This window comes from Saccopteryx leptura, chromosome 4 (assembly GCF_036850995.1).
Source record: "Saccopteryx leptura isolate mSacLep1 chromosome 4, mSacLep1_pri_phased_curated, whole genome shotgun sequence".
Classification (NCBI taxonomy): domain Eukaryota; kingdom Metazoa; phylum Chordata; class Mammalia; order Chiroptera; family Emballonuridae; genus Saccopteryx; species Saccopteryx leptura.
Window position 1 is genome coordinate 187,060,786 of NC_089506.1, and position 15,272 is coordinate 187,076,057.

Genomic DNA, 15,272 nt, shown 5'->3' on the forward strand with positions numbered 1-15,272 from the left:
GCGGTCAAGGCACATAGGAGAAAGCAATCAATGAACAACTAAGGTGTCGCAATGAAAAACTGATGATTGTTGCTTCTCATCTCTCTTCATTCCTGTCTATCTGTCCCTATCTATCCCTTTCTCTGACTCTCTCTCTGTCTCTGTAAAAAAAAAATTTTAAAAATGAGGAAGGCTTTCTCTGCAGCTGTTCTTTTTTAACTTTACATGAAATATATGCTTTTATTGCATATAAATTTCATGTTAAATTGTTAATTTGCAGACCAACTTTGTTTCAGTTTCCAAATGAACTTATAAAGTGTGGCTTTTGAACTAAATTGTCTTTAATTAGGAGATATTTATGACACTTCTTATTTTAAGTAACTATGAGAAAAACCTGTTGTGATGGATAAGTATCTGATATCAGAGATAAAGAGAATCATGCAGTGAGCCTGAAAGTTTATTTAAAAAAAAAAACAAATTAGCAGTCTCATTTGAGTTATTATTCTTATTTTTAGTGATAGAGGAATAGACAGGAAGGGAGAAAGATGAGAAGCATCAACTTAGAGTTGTGGCACCTAGTTGTTCATTGATTGCTTTCTCGTATGTGCCTGGGGGGAAGGGGGGGCTCTAGCCAAGCCAGCGACCTTTGGGCTCAAGCCAGTGACCATGTGGTCATGTCTATGATCCCACACTCAAGCCAGTAACCCTGCACTCAAGCTGGTGAGTCTAAGCTCAAGCCGGACAAGCCTGTGCTCAACCTGGCGACCTCGGGGGTTTTTTTTTGTTTGTTTTTTCATTTTTCTGAAGCTGGAAACAGGGAGAGACAGTCAGACAGACTCCCGCATGCGCCCAACCGGGATCCACCCGGCCCGCCCACCAGGGGCGATGCTCTGCCCACCAGGGGGCGATGCTCTGCCCATCCTGGGCGTCGCCATGTTGCGACCAGAGCCACTCTAGCGCCTGGGGCAGAAGCCAAGGAGCCATCCCCAGCGCCCGGGCCATCTTTGCTCCAATGGAGCCTTGGCTGCGGGAGGGGAAGAGAGAGACAGAGAGGGAAAGAGCGGCGGAGGGGTGGAGAAGCAAATGGGCGCTTCTCCTGTGTGCCCTGGCCGGGAATCGAACCCGGGTCCTCCGCACGCTAGGCCGACGCTCTACCGCTGAGCCAACCGGCCAGGGCCAACCTCGGGTTTTCAAACCTGGGTCCTCAGCATCCTAGGCCAGTGCTCTATCCACTACGACACTGCCTCATCAGGCGTTTGAATTTATTTTTTTAAAATTTTTATTCCTGCCTGACTAGGCGGTGGCACGGTAGATAGAGAGCCTGACTGGGATGCGGAGGACCCAGGTTCGAGACCCTTGAGGTCGCCAGTTTGAGCACGGGCTCATCTGGTTTGAGCAAAAGCCAAGGTCGCTGGCTTGAGCAAGGGATTACTCGGTCTGCTGAAGGCCCGTGGTCAAGGCACATGAGAAAGCAATCAATGAACAACTAAGGTGTTGCAACAAAAAACTAGTGATTGCTGCTTCTCATCTCTCTCCTTTCCTGTCTGTCTATTCCTACTGTCTCTGAAAAAAATAAACAACAACAACAAAAAAATCTTATTCCTAATAGAGTCTTTTTCTTTTTTTTTCTTTTTTTTTTAAATTATTTTTATTTATTTATTCATTTGAGAGAGAGAGAGAGAGAGAGAGAGAGAGAGAAGGGGGGAGGAGCAGGAAGCAGCTTTGACTCCCATATGTGCCTTGACCGGGCAAGCCCAAGGTTTTGAACCGGCAACCTCAGCGTTCCAGGTCGATGCTTTATCCACTGTGCCACCACAGGTCAGGCTAGAGTCTTTTTCTTTATTTGTGAATTGTACTTTGCTTTCTACAACATGAAAAATTTAAAAATTAATGACCTAAACATCTTTACCTCTAGGACAAAATGCAAATCATTGGCATTTCTCTGCCTGTTCAAGATGCCAGATAATTTATTTGAGGATGCACTTATCTCTCTTGGACTCTTGGGTTCTTTTGCAAATTAGCAGAGGCATTTTTTTCTGCTTTCCACTGAGATTGACTTCTGCTTTTTCTGCTGAACTTTGATTGTTCAGTTGACAACCCTCTGGTGGCCCTTCCATTCATTTCCTGCTTACATCAGAATTCCTATCTCACATTTCAGTCTCCACCCTAGGTTAACATGACTTGTACTATACTCAGTGTATTATTGTAACTTCAGAGTGCTATGAGAGTGCTTCTTAGAAATGATAAAATGGGTGGCTTTTTGAAAAAATTTCTTCTATTTCAGGTAATGCTTGCTTCTCCAATGGGTCTAGATTTCGGTGCCTGCAAAATAGAGAATTTTATTTGATTTTTAATTCAATGATTTTTCACAGATTCTTGCTTTTTATTTAGTTACAATAAAAAGTTTACGCTAATATAACAAACGCTTGCATAGTTTTAGCCCGTATTCACCATTTAACATTTTGCTACGTTTGCTCTTTATATGTCTGCTTGTACTGAAGGATTGAAAACAAATACAGAAGACATGACACCTCACCCCTAAATACTTCATTATCTTTATCTTCTGAGTTGGAACATTCTCCCACCTAAGGGCAAACCATTATAGTTAATAAATTGAAAATAATTCTGTATTGCTACGGAATATGTAGCCCAAAATCAAATTTTCCCTATGATACAAAAATGTCTTTTTTTTTTAGACAGAGATAGGGACAGACAGGGAGGGAGAGGAAGCAGTAATTCTTCGTTGCAGCTCCTTAGTTGTTCATTGATTATGCTTTATCATATGTGCCTTGACTGGGGGCTACAGCAGAATGAGTGACCCCTTGCTCAAGCCAGCAACCTTGGGCTTTAAACCAACAACGTTTGGGATCAAGCCAGCGACCATGTGGTCATGTCTATGATCTCACACTCAAGCCAGCGACCCTGCGCTCAAGCTAGTGAGCCCGTGCTCAAGCTGATTGAGGCCGCGCTCAAGCCTGCGACCTCAGAGTTTCGAACCTGGGTCCTCAGTGTCCCAAGTTGACATGTTATCCACTGCATCACTGCCTGGTCAGGCCAAAATGTGTCTTTTATAGCTATTTTAAAAGTATAGATTACAAGCCCTGGCCGGTTGGCTCAGTGGTAGAGCGTTGGCCCAGCATGTGGAAGTCCTGGGTTCAATTTCCAGCCAGGGTACACAAAAGAACCACCCATCTGCTTCTCCACTCTTCCTCCTCTCCTTTCTCTCTAGCTCTCTCTTCCCCTCCCACAGCCAAGCTCCATTGGAGCGAAGTTGGCCCAGGCACTGAGGATGGCTCCATGGTCTCCGTCTCAGGTGCTAGAATGGCTCCAGTTGCAATGGAGCAATGGCCCAGAGGGGCCAAGCATTGCCCCCTAGTGGACATGCCAGATGGATCCCAGTCAGGCGCATGAGGGAGTCTGTCTCCCTGCCTCCCTACTTCTCACTTCAGAAAAATACAAAAAAAAAAGTACAGATTACACCTGACTAGTTGTGGCACAGTAGATAGAATGTCGACTTGGGACACTGAGGACACTGAAACCCTGAGGTTGCTGGCTTGAGTGCAGGCTCATTCGGCTTGAGCACAGGCTCACCAGCTTGAGCGTGAGGTTGTAGACATGATTCCATGGTCACTGGCTTGAGCCCAAGGTCACTAGCTCTGCTGGAACTCCCCAGTTAAGGACATGTGAGAAGCAATCAGGGAACAACTAAAGTGCCGCAACCATGAGTTGATGCTTCTTATCTCTCTCTCTATCTGTCTGTCTCAGTTAAAAAAAAAAAATACAGCCTGAGCAGGCGGTGGCACAGTGGATAGAACGTCAGACTTGGATGCGGAAGACCCAGGTTCGAGACCCCGAGGTCACCAGCTTGAGCGCGGGCTCATCTGGCTTGAGCAAAAAGCTCACCAGCTTGGACCCAAGGTTGCTGGCTCGAGCAAGGGGTCACTCGGTCTGCTGAAGGCCCATGGTCAAGGCACATATGAGAAAGCAATCAATGAACAACTAAGGTGTCACAACGAGAAACTGATGATTGATGCTTCTCATCTCTCTCCGTTCCTGTCTGTCTCTATCTATCCCTCTCTCTGACTCTCTCTCTCTCTCTCTCTGTCCCTGAAAAACAATAAATAAATACAGATTACAATCAAGTTTCATATATCAAACTTGATTTTCATAGCTCTTTTAATATAGAACAGCCACCACCCTGAACTTGCCTTTTTTGAAGTCAAGACCAATTGTTTTATAGTATGGCACACATTCTGGTTTTAGCTGTTTATTTCCCTCTTGTGTTCTTTAAAGATTTTTATTAAAAAATTTTAATTTATTATGTTAACATGGTTTCAAGTGTGCCACTCAATATAACCCCCTCAAACCTGCCCCCCCCTTGTGTTCTTTAATTCTCTTTATTTCCTATAAACTTAAAATTGGGTCTGAATCTTGATTTGATTTAGAGTAAATATGTTTGGCATAAATACTTCATAGCTTGCCTGACCTGTGGTGGCGCAGTATATAGAACATTAGCCTGGAATGCTGAGGTCGCTGGTTTGAAACCTTGGGCTTGCCTAGTTAAGGCACATACAGAAAGCAACTATGAGTTGATGCTTCCTGCTACTCCCTCCCCCTCCTCTCTTCTCTTTCTCTTCCCCTACCACATCCCACCCCAGCCCCATCCTCTCTAAAATCAATAAATCTTTTTTAAAAAAATAGGGTCCTCATGTGGAATTTATTTATAAAAAATACTTCATAGCTGGGTTGGCCATATCACCAGATTACACCAGCATAGTCCTATGACCTTTAGTCAAAGCATAATTATTAATAGTGCCTCCTTTTGCTCTCTTGAAAGTATTCTGGTATGGATGTTAAATGAAGTGGTCACTACTTATAAATGATGTTGTGTACTTTAGATTGCTTCCCATCATGATGCCCTCAGATTATATTGTTTCACTATTTATGATATTAAGTTTGATCACTTGGTTAACGTGGTGACCACCAGAATTTTTTTTTTATTGTAAAGGTATGTTTTTTCCTTTGTAATTAGTAACCTGTAGGATGATCACTTGAGACTGTGTACCCCAACAATCTTTAACCTATGGTTTTAGAGACCCTTGATGACCCTTGACAGAATAAATTATACATTGGTGGTTACAATGCTAGTTGTGTTTCAATGATTAAGATTTGGGATTGAGATTGATTCTTTTATTATAGGAGAACAATGTTTTATTTAACCCAAAACATTTCAAAATCCCCAGACAACTTAAATATTGGTGGCCTGCCATTTTAAACGCTTTTTTTCTGTTTCTCATTGCAGCTTTCTGTCCTTTTAAAACACCAGGAATATGTCCCTACATCAGTTTTTACTAGAGCCAATCACCTGTCATGCCTGGAACAGGGATCGTACCCGTAAGTATGCTATTAACTTCGTACCTTTATTTTTGTACCTTTAATACTTTTCAATGTAGGCAATTTTAGGAATTATATATTTCATTATCACATGTGAAAAGGACAGGCAGATTCAGAAGGGAACTAGGTCACTCTTATGGTTTACAGATAAAGAAACTGAGGCCTGTACTGTTGAAAGGAATTTCCAGTGGTTACATACCAGGTTATTATCAGAGCCATTGCTAGCACCCACGCCTTTTGGCTCTTTTTCCACTTCTTTTTCCATACCACTGAGGGACAACTTATATCAGAGACATCTTTTATTGCCCTAAGAATCCATGCCTGACCAGGCTGTGGTGCAGTGGATAGAGCATCGGACGGGGATGCAGAGGACCCAGGTTCCACACCCCGAGGTCATCAGCTTGAGCACAGGCTCATCTGGTTTGAGCAAAGCTCACCAGCTTGAGCCCAAGGTCACTGGATCGAGCAAGGCGTCACTTGGTCTGCTGAAGCCCTCCGGTCAAGGCACATATGAGAAAGCAATCAATGAACAACTAAGGCGTCAGAATTGATGCTTCTCATCTTTCTCCATTCCTGTCTGTCTGTCCCTATCTGTCTCTCTCTCTCTGACTCTCTCTGTCTCTGTCACAATAAAAATAAAAGGAGAAAAAAAGCTTAAAAAAAAAAAAGAATCCAGTGTCTGGAATGGTTGTGCCATAATACCACACTCACCCAGCATTTAGTCAGAATTCTAGGACCTAGAAATAAGGTATTTCAGTAGGACATGGTTTATTCCTGAGGTACTAAGAGCAGTACTAAGTAGTATTTACTATGTTATCTCATAATAAGCTTAAGTTTCTAGTTTTGTAGCTCCAGCAAACTAGAAAGGGGTGGAAAAGACTCTTAGAAGTAGACATGGTACAGAAAGCAAAGTGACAGTTAATATGACAAGGAGGACGCACAAAAAAAATCTAGAAATATAAATATAGTATTAGGCCCATGAGTTATTTTTAAAAGTTTGGAGGCCCTGGCCGGTTGACTCAGTAATAGAGCATCGGCCTGGCGTGCAGGAGCCCCAGGTTTGATTCCCAGCCAGGGTGAACAGGAGAAGCGCCCATCTGCTTCTCCACCCCTCCCCCTCTCCTTCCTCTCTGTCTCTCTCTTCCCCTCCCGTAGCCGAGGCTCCATTGGAGCAAAGATGGCCCAGGCGCTGAGGATGGCTCCATGACCTCTGCCTCAGGCGCCAGAATGGCTCTGGTTGCAACAGAGCGATGCCCCAGATGGGCATAGCATCGCCCCCTGGTGGGCGTGTTGGGTGGATCCCGGTCGGGCGCATGCGGGAGTCTGTCTGACTGCCTCCCCATTTCCAGCTTCAGAAAAATACAAAAAAAAAAAAAGTTTGAATTATATTCACTTTATTTTCTTCATTTATTTGAGGAGAGAAGGGGGGAAGTGGGAGAAAGAGAGAGAGAGAGGGATCAACTCATTCCACTTAGTTCCATATAGTTGTGCACTCCTTGGTTGCCTCTCACATGTGCCCTGACCAGTGATCAAACCCACGACCTCCGGACACAAGGACAGTGCTTTTATCCACTGAGCCATCTTGCCAGGGCCCATTCTTTTTTTTAATAATATTTTTATTGAGATACAGTTCACATAACATAAAATTCATCCTTTTAAAGTATACAATTCAGTGGATAGAGCGTCGGACTGGGACGCAGAGGACTCAGGTTCGAAACCCCGAGGTTCCTGGCTTAAGCATGGGCTCATCTGGCTTGAGCATGAGGTTGCTGGCTTGAGCAAAGGGGTCACTCACTCTGCTGTAGCCACCCTGTTTTCCCCTCCCCCATCAAGGCACATATGAGAAAGCAATCAAGGAACAATGAAAAGATTGACCTGAAGTTTCACTTATAGATCCCAATTTTAATTCTAAGAAATCTTTATTACATATTTTTTTAAATGAGAAGTGGGAAGGCAGAAAGACACTCCCACATGCCCCCCTACTGGGTGATGCACTGCTCATCTGGGGCCTTTGCTCCGTTGCTCAGCAACTGAGCTATTTTAGCACCTGAGATGAGGCCATGGAGTCATCCTCAGCACCCAGGACTGACTTGCTCCAACTGAGCCGTGGCTGCAGGAGGGGAAGAGAGAGAGAAGGGAGATTAGGAGGGGTGGAAAAGCATATGGTCACTTCTCCTGTGTGCCCTGACCAGGAATCAAACCCAGGACATCCATATACTAGGCTGATGCTCTACCACTGAGCCAACCAGCCAAGGCCAAAATCAGTTTTTTTAAATGTATAAACTAGAAAGGGTAAAAATCAGAGTAAGTCTAAAAATGTATTTTATATAGATACATGTTTTCTTAATTTTTTAGACTGGTCCAAGAGATTCCTTTTGAAAACAAGGATTTTATTTTATGATTTATATTGGATTTATTTAAAAGAAACATTGATATAGTTTATCAGCAGAATCAAGTTTTTCTGATAAACTATGGTGGTTCCAACATGGGTTCATGATAGCTGTAATGAGAACCTATGAGCTATTTTTAGCATTTCAGAAAGTCTAACAGAAATTAAATATTTATTAATGTTGTACAAGTGAGCTAAAATGTCAAATATCTTTACTATGAGCCAAAGTTAAGTTGCCGCATGAATAACGCAGGGCTGCTGAACCCCCCCCCCATGCAGTTGAAAATTCATGTATAAGTTTGACTCCCCAAAATATGCAGAGGGCAACATCTCTTACATAAAATGGTGTAGAACAATGCATACGGTCAGCCCTCCATATCCACAGATTCCCAACCACAGATGGAAAATAATGTTTTCTATCAGCAGTCTATTGAATCCATGGCTCTGAAACCCATGGTTACAGAAGGTGACTATATTTATTGAAAGAAATGTGTTTATATTTGGACCTGCACACTTCATACCTGTGTTGTTCAAGGGTCAACTGTATATCAGCTAAGTATAGCAACGTTGTGTATTTCTTACTGGTTAGAATCTTTAACTGACAGTTATGTATGTCTCTGATAAAATGAAATTTTAAATTTAGTTTTTCTACAAAATATTTAAAATACAGGGTCCAAATAGAGGTAAAAATAATAGAAGAAATTATTCAAGGGTGAATATTGAGAATCATTTTTTAAAACAGCTTTTCTATTCCTTCGATCTGTTTTTAAAATGCCAACTGTAGCATGTCCCCTTTTTGTGTGACAGTTTCAGGTTCAAGTGTTAACTATTAACTTTTTCTCCAGAAATTGCCCTTAGCCCCAATAATCATGAAGTCCACATCTATAAGAAGAATGGGAGCCAGTGGGTGAAAGCTCATGAACTCAAGGAGCACAATGGACACATCACAGGTAACAGAAGATAACTGTGAGTTTAGTACAGTATTTTCAAATTTAGCACTCTTTTGTTTAAATAAAGAGCCTAATAAAGTAAGTCTACCATAATATTCAAAGTTTGACAGCATTTACTGAGTTTTCTTTAGAAAATAGCATAATAGTGATCTCAATTTTTAAGTGCTTCTTTTAGTCCAGTTGATACACAGCAGTCTACTATAATGTATGGAAGACACTGAACCTACTGTGAGAACTAAAGAGCTTAGATTAGGAGATGAGACTGAGAGCAAAAACTAGACAGCATGTCAGGTGTATGAAAACGTCAGCCACCCTGGCCGGTTGGCTCAGTGGTAGAGCGTCGGCCTGGCGTGCAGAAGTCCCGGGTTCGATTCCCGGCCAGGGCACACAGGAGAAGCGCCCATCTGCTTCTCCACCCCTCCCCCTCTCCTTCCTCTCTGTCTCTCTCTTCCCTTCCCGCAGCGGGGCTCCATTGGAGCAAAGATGGCCCAGACGCTGGGGATGGCTCCTTGGCCTCTGCCCCAGGCGCTAGAGTGGCTCTGGTCGCAACAGAGCGATGCCCCGGAGGGGCAGAGCATCGCCCCCTGGTGGGCAGAGCGTCACCCCCTGGTGGGCGTGCCAGGTGGATCCCGGTCGGGCGCATGCGGGAGTCTGTCTGACTGTCTCTCCCTGTTTCCAGCTTCAGAAAAATACAAAAAAAAAAAAAGAAAAAATCAGCCAAACTGTGTTCTGCATCCTAGTCCGATACTCTATCCACTGCGCCACCGCCTGGTCAGCAAACTGTGTTCCCATACTGCTTTCCTATATGTTGTTTTGGGGTCAAAGAAGACATTCCAAATACTGAAAAGAACAAAGAGTAATATAATAAACACGCATATTCCTGCCACCCAGAATTAACAACAAAAAAGATAAATATCTTCTTTTCTGTGCCAGAAAACAAGAAACAAGCATTTAATAATAAGAATATTGTCTAGATAATGGTAAAATCCCCTCTCACCACCAGTCCTGTTTCTGTCCCTCAGTAGGCAATCTGTAATTTAGAGTGACATTGTGCCAGTCCATTTTTATTACTTTTACATACATGTATATATTCATAAGCAATCTCTAATACGTACTAGTATTTTTAAATGCTACCAAAATGGCATTATATTATACATCTATTGCAGCTTACTTTTGCCCACATTGTTTCATTTCTTTTTTTTTTTTTAACAGAGACAGAGAGAGAGGACAGACAGACAGACAGGGATGGAGAGAGATGAGAAGCATCAATCATCAGTTTTTCGTTGTGACACCTTAGTTGTTCATTGATTGTTTTCTCATATATGCCATGACCATGGGCCTTCAGCAGACCAAGTAACCCTTGCTCGAGCCAGTGACCTTGGATCCAAGCTGGTGAGCCTTGCTCAAACCAGATGAGCCCACGCTCAAGCTGGCGACCTCAGGGTCTCGAACCTGGGTCCTCCGCATCCCAGTTTGACGCTCTGTCCACTGTGTCACTGCCTGGTTAGGCTGCCCACATTGTTTCTGAGCTCTCTATGTTGATGTATCTAGATCAAGTTTGTTCCTTTTAACTGCCAGTTGGCCTTTAATACCTCCATTTATTTATTCTTTTCTCCATTATGTTTCTAGTTTTGCCTTATTGAAGTGCTAAATCGACTGTTCTTGTGCATATCTCTTTGTACATGTGTGAATGTTCATATATGGTAGAACTGTACTGCAGTCTCCCACAGGAATGTGTACATCTTCAACTTAGCTAGCTGTCATCAGATTGTCTTCCTCTGCAGTGCTTGTTTTCCCAAATCCCACACACACTTGATTATGGTCAGACTGATGAGTGAAAGGGTATCTATAAGTTGCATTTTCCTGATTAACAGAAAGGTTGAGCATCTTTTCAAATGTTTACTAGCCATTTGGGTTTTTGTGTATGTTTGTGACTTCACTATTTATAATTTCTGTACATTTTTTCATATTTTTATCTTTTTCTTGTTGGTTTGTAGAAGATTGAATCTTAAAGCATTGGCTATGAGGCAGATTCCTGAGTGTTTATTAACTTTGGCAAAAATTATCTATGAATAGATGAGTAGAAGTGGCATGCAGAACAGGGCTGAGTTTTATTAAGCAAGTGTCAAAGCTGGAGGATAAGGGGTAAAAATGTGGAATTTTTTTTTTTTTTTTCATTTTTCTGAAGCTGGAAACAGGGAGAAACAGTCAGACAGACTCCCGCATGCGCCCCACCGGGATCCACCCGGCACGCCCACCATGGGGCGACGCTCTGCCCACCAGGGGGCAATGCTCTGCCCATCCTGGGCGTCGCCATATTGCGACCAGAGCCACTCTAGCGCCTGAGGCAGAGGCCACAGAGCCATCCCCAGCGCCCGGGCCATCTTTGCTCCAATGGAGCCTCGGCTGCGAGAGGGGAAGAGAGAGACAGAGAGGAAAGCGCGGCGGAGGGGTGGAGAAGCAAATGGGCGCTTCTCCTGTGTGCCCTGGCCGGGAATCGAACCTGGGTCCTCCGCACGCTAGGAAAAATGTGGAATTTTTACAGTGGTTTTCAGAAGTTAGTGATCCAAATCCTGATACCAAATTTCAAGAGACTGTATTGCCCTGTTGTTAAGTCATGTCTGGCCCTTTAAAAATGTGTGTGTGTGTGTGTGTGTGTATATATATATATATATATAGATATATATATAGATATAGATATTCTCTTATTGCTCTGTTCAGAAAGAACTCTTGTTCATTGATCCTTACTACTATAGTTCCTTTTTTATCCTATTTTCTGGCAGAGTTGATTCAACCTTTTGCTTTAAACAGTTTGGCAAAGCACATAATAACTTATTTGTCATAACTTTTCAATTACAAATTTCTCACTGCAGTCTTCAGTTTCCCTTTCCTCACAATGATTTTGCACTTAAGTAGGCAGCAAAGGTACTTTTTTTTTTAATTGGGCCTCTAGAATTTTGCTTCTGATCCCCTAACATACTGATTAGCTTAAAGATCTCTTTCCTCTAGATCAGAGAAAAACATGGCATGTTTTGACCTTCTGCACTCTTCACATTATATTCTCTAGCACAGGGGTTGGGAACCTATGGCTTGTGAGCCAGATGTGGCTCCTTTGATGGCTGCATCTGGTTTGCAGACAAATCTTTAATAAAAAAAATAATGTTGGCCCAGGCCGGTTGGCTCAGCGGTAGAGCATCGGCCTGGTGTGCAGGGGACCCGGGTTTGATTCCCGGCCAAGGCACATAGGAGAGGTGCCCATTTGCTTCTCCACCCCCCCCTTCCTCTCTGTCTCTCTCTTCCCCTCCCGCAGCCAAGGCTCCATTGGAGCAAAGATGGCCCGGGCACTGGGGATGGCTCCTTGGCCTTTGCCCCAGGTGCTAGAGTGGCTCTGGTCACGGCAGAGCATCACCCCCTGGTGGGCAGAGTGTTGCCCCTGGTGGGCGTGCCGGGTGGGTCCCGGTCGGGCGCATGCGGGAGTCTGTCTGACTGTCTCTCCCCGTTTCCAGCTTCAGAAAAATACAAAAAATAATAATAATAATAATGTTAAAAATATAAAACATTCTCGCCTGACCAGGCGGTGGCACAGTGGATAGAGTGTTGGACTGGGATGCGGAGGATCCAGGTTCGAGACCCCGAGGTCACCAGCTTGAGCACAGGCTCATCTGGTTTGAGCAATGCTCACCAGCTTGGACCCAAGGTCGCTGCCTTGAGCAAGGGGTTAGTCGGTCTGCTGTAGCCCCAGGGTCAAGGCACATATGAGAAAGCAATCAGTGAACAACTAAGATGTCTCAACAAAAAACTAATGATTGATTCTTCTCATCTCTCTCTGTTCCTGTCTGTTTCTGTCTATCCCTCTCTCTGACTCTCTCTCTGTCTCTGTAAAAAAATAAAAATAAAAAAATAAAACATTCTCATGTATTACAATCCATTCATTTCCTACCGCTCATGTTCATGGTTGCAGGTGGCTGGAGCCAATCACAGCTGTCCTCCAGGACAACACCATATTTTTATTGGGTAATGCGTACGTACACGGGTCGTTGTATGGCTCTCACAGAATTACATTTTAAAATATGTGGCATTCATGGCTCTCTCAGCCAAAAAGGTTCCTGATCCCTGCTCTAGCAGAAACTTGTGACCATCCCGTTTTGCTTTTACTAGGACTTGTGTGTAATGCTAGTGAGCACCTTCAGCTGACTGGCTGTATATATGTTTATTACCCAACCAGCACCAAAGAAATAATTTCTATTTTTGTTGCTATTGCTTTCTCACAACCTTATTTTTATTAGGGTTGGCCTATTTTCTCTGAGTCCCTTTGCCAGTGGCCTTATGGCCTAAAAATAAGAACACTTATATTTTAAATCGGAAATTTAGCATTAGGAAATACCTTTAAATGAGAAAGGGCTAAGATGAAAGACCAAAAAGATAGCCAAAAAATGTGAGATATTTGGTTGTGTCCTTTTTTTCTCCTGCTGCTTTTTTGGTATTCTTTGAACTTGGGCCTATTTTCTGTCCAGATGCTCAAATGATGTATTTTTTTTTAGTCTTAAAGAACTATTGTTGGGAAAATCTAAATATAACTCTGTGGCAGGAGACCAAGGATCAAACATATTTCCTCCAAAAGACAGTAACTACAAAAAAGGAAAAATTATCTTCTGGAGCTTTCTAGAAGAATAGACTAATCAGTACAACATAGAAAAAGAGTATGGCAAACATTAAAGGGATACCAGAGTCTTGGTGTTTTTTTCTGTGAGTTTATTCTTTTGTGTTAAAGTTTAATAACTATCTTTTTAAAAAAAAAAATTTACAATGGACAATTTTAAACGATAACAAAAATAGGCAATAATGTAATGAACCCCTCTATACCCATCACCCAGATTCAACAATTATCAACTCACAGCCAATCTTGTTCTCAGCTCTCTTCCTGTACAATTTTGAAGCACATCCCAGATGTTGTATCATTCCATATTTCAGTTTGTATCTCTAAAAGATAAGGACTCTTCAGTAATAACCAATACAATAGTCTGTTTTAGTTGGAATTCTAATAAGGTACACACATAGTTGTGATTAGTTATGTATCTCTTAAGTCTTTTGTTTTGTCTATAGGTTCCCTATCTTCTCTTTCTTTTCCTTTGCAATTTATTAAGAAATTGAGAAATCAGGTTGTTTGTCCCATGGGGTTTTCCAGAGCCTAGATTCTGTTTGCAAGCCAATGGTGTTTTACATATTCCTCTGTTCTCTATATTTCCTATAAATTGCTAGTTGAGTTAGGTGATGGTAGGTTCTTTCATCAAGGAGGCATATAATGTCTAGTCATCTTTCTTTCTGAAATGTTCACCACTGTTGATGGTCAGTGCCCGTATCCATGAACTTAACAGTGACTGCAACATGGTGATATTTTCAATCTATTGTTTCTTCTCTACTAGTTAGAATATATTTATAAAAAATGCTTACCTCATCTACTGTTTGGTTGGCCTGAGATGTAGTTAGTATAGGAAAGACCGAACAGATGCTTGATTCCCCTCCTTTCCTTTTAAGTCTTTTATGCAAAGCTAAATTAATAAGAGATGAAAATTTGCCTTTGACTGAATATTTTCTCTTCCCATCTTTTTAACAAGTACATGTTTTAAAAAGAGCTTAAAGCTATGGTCATCTAAAATAGTCTAAGGGTATGACTATGGTTTTACAGTTTTCATATTCAAATGAAAGATGGTAGCTACAGAAGTAGACTTAGCACTCTAAGACTACCTGACCTGTGGTGGCACAGTGGATAAAAAGCATTAACCTGGACTGCTGAGGTCACTGGTTCGAAACCCCAGGCTTGCCTGGTCAAGGCACATACCAGAAGCAACTACAAGTTGATGTTTCTCGCTCCTTCCCCCTGCCTTTCTCTCTCTAAATCAATAAATAAAATCTTTTTAAAAATGTTACGGTATTTAAAAAGAAAAAAGAGTTATAAAACTAAGCAGAAGGCAGCTTATATTTTTCTTAAAGCATAAGGCTCTATTGATTTTTTTTAAGTACCTCAAGTTTAAGCACATCAGGAATTCATATAAAACACATATGTGTTTAATTAGAGTGGTGGTCATATGGAATAAGGGGTGAAATTTGAGATTGTCAAAATCAAAAAAATAACTAAGCTTTGTCTTACAAGACAGTATGCTGGATGGGTGAGGATATATTCATTTTTTATTGGTCTATAACAAATATATAAACTTAGCAGCTTAAACCAAACACATTTATCATCACACAGTTTTTGTGGGTCAAGAGCCAGGGCCTGGTTTATATGGGACTCTGCTTTGGGTCTCAAGCTATAAACAAGGTGTCAAACAGGGATGGGTCTTCATCAGAGGCTCGATCAGGGAAGGATCCACTTCCAAACTCCTTTAGGTTGTTGGTAGAACAGTTTTTCCTTGTAAGTGTAAGATTCATGGCAGCTTGCTTCTTCAAAGCCCACAATAAAGAGTGTGAGCGTCTTTAGCGAGAGGGGTCATACATTCTTATGTTTTGGGAGGGGGGGTGTTTGACACATTCTTATGTAATCTTGTACAGTAATCATGTAC

General features: G+C 42.2%; 2 protein-coding genes across 2 annotated transcripts in view; one reads left to right on the plus strand and one right to left on the minus strand.

Moving 5' to 3' along the window:
* ZNF394 (zinc finger protein 394) overlaps positions 1-15,272 on the minus strand; it is a 481,244-nt gene that overhangs the window by 297,311 nt on the left and 168,661 nt on the right. The window lies entirely within an intron of this gene.
* ARPC1A (actin related protein 2/3 complex subunit 1A) overlaps positions 1-15,272 on the plus strand; it is a 34,280-nt gene that overhangs the window by 3,296 nt on the left and 15,712 nt on the right. The window contains exons 2-3 of the mRNA XM_066382146.1: positions 5,282-5,373; positions 8,608-8,712. Of these exons, the coding sequence (XP_066238243.1) occupies positions 5,310-5,373; positions 8,608-8,712 (169 nt within the window). The 5' untranslated portion in view covers positions 5,282-5,309. The remainder of the gene's footprint in view (positions 1-5,281; positions 5,374-8,607; positions 8,713-15,272) is intronic.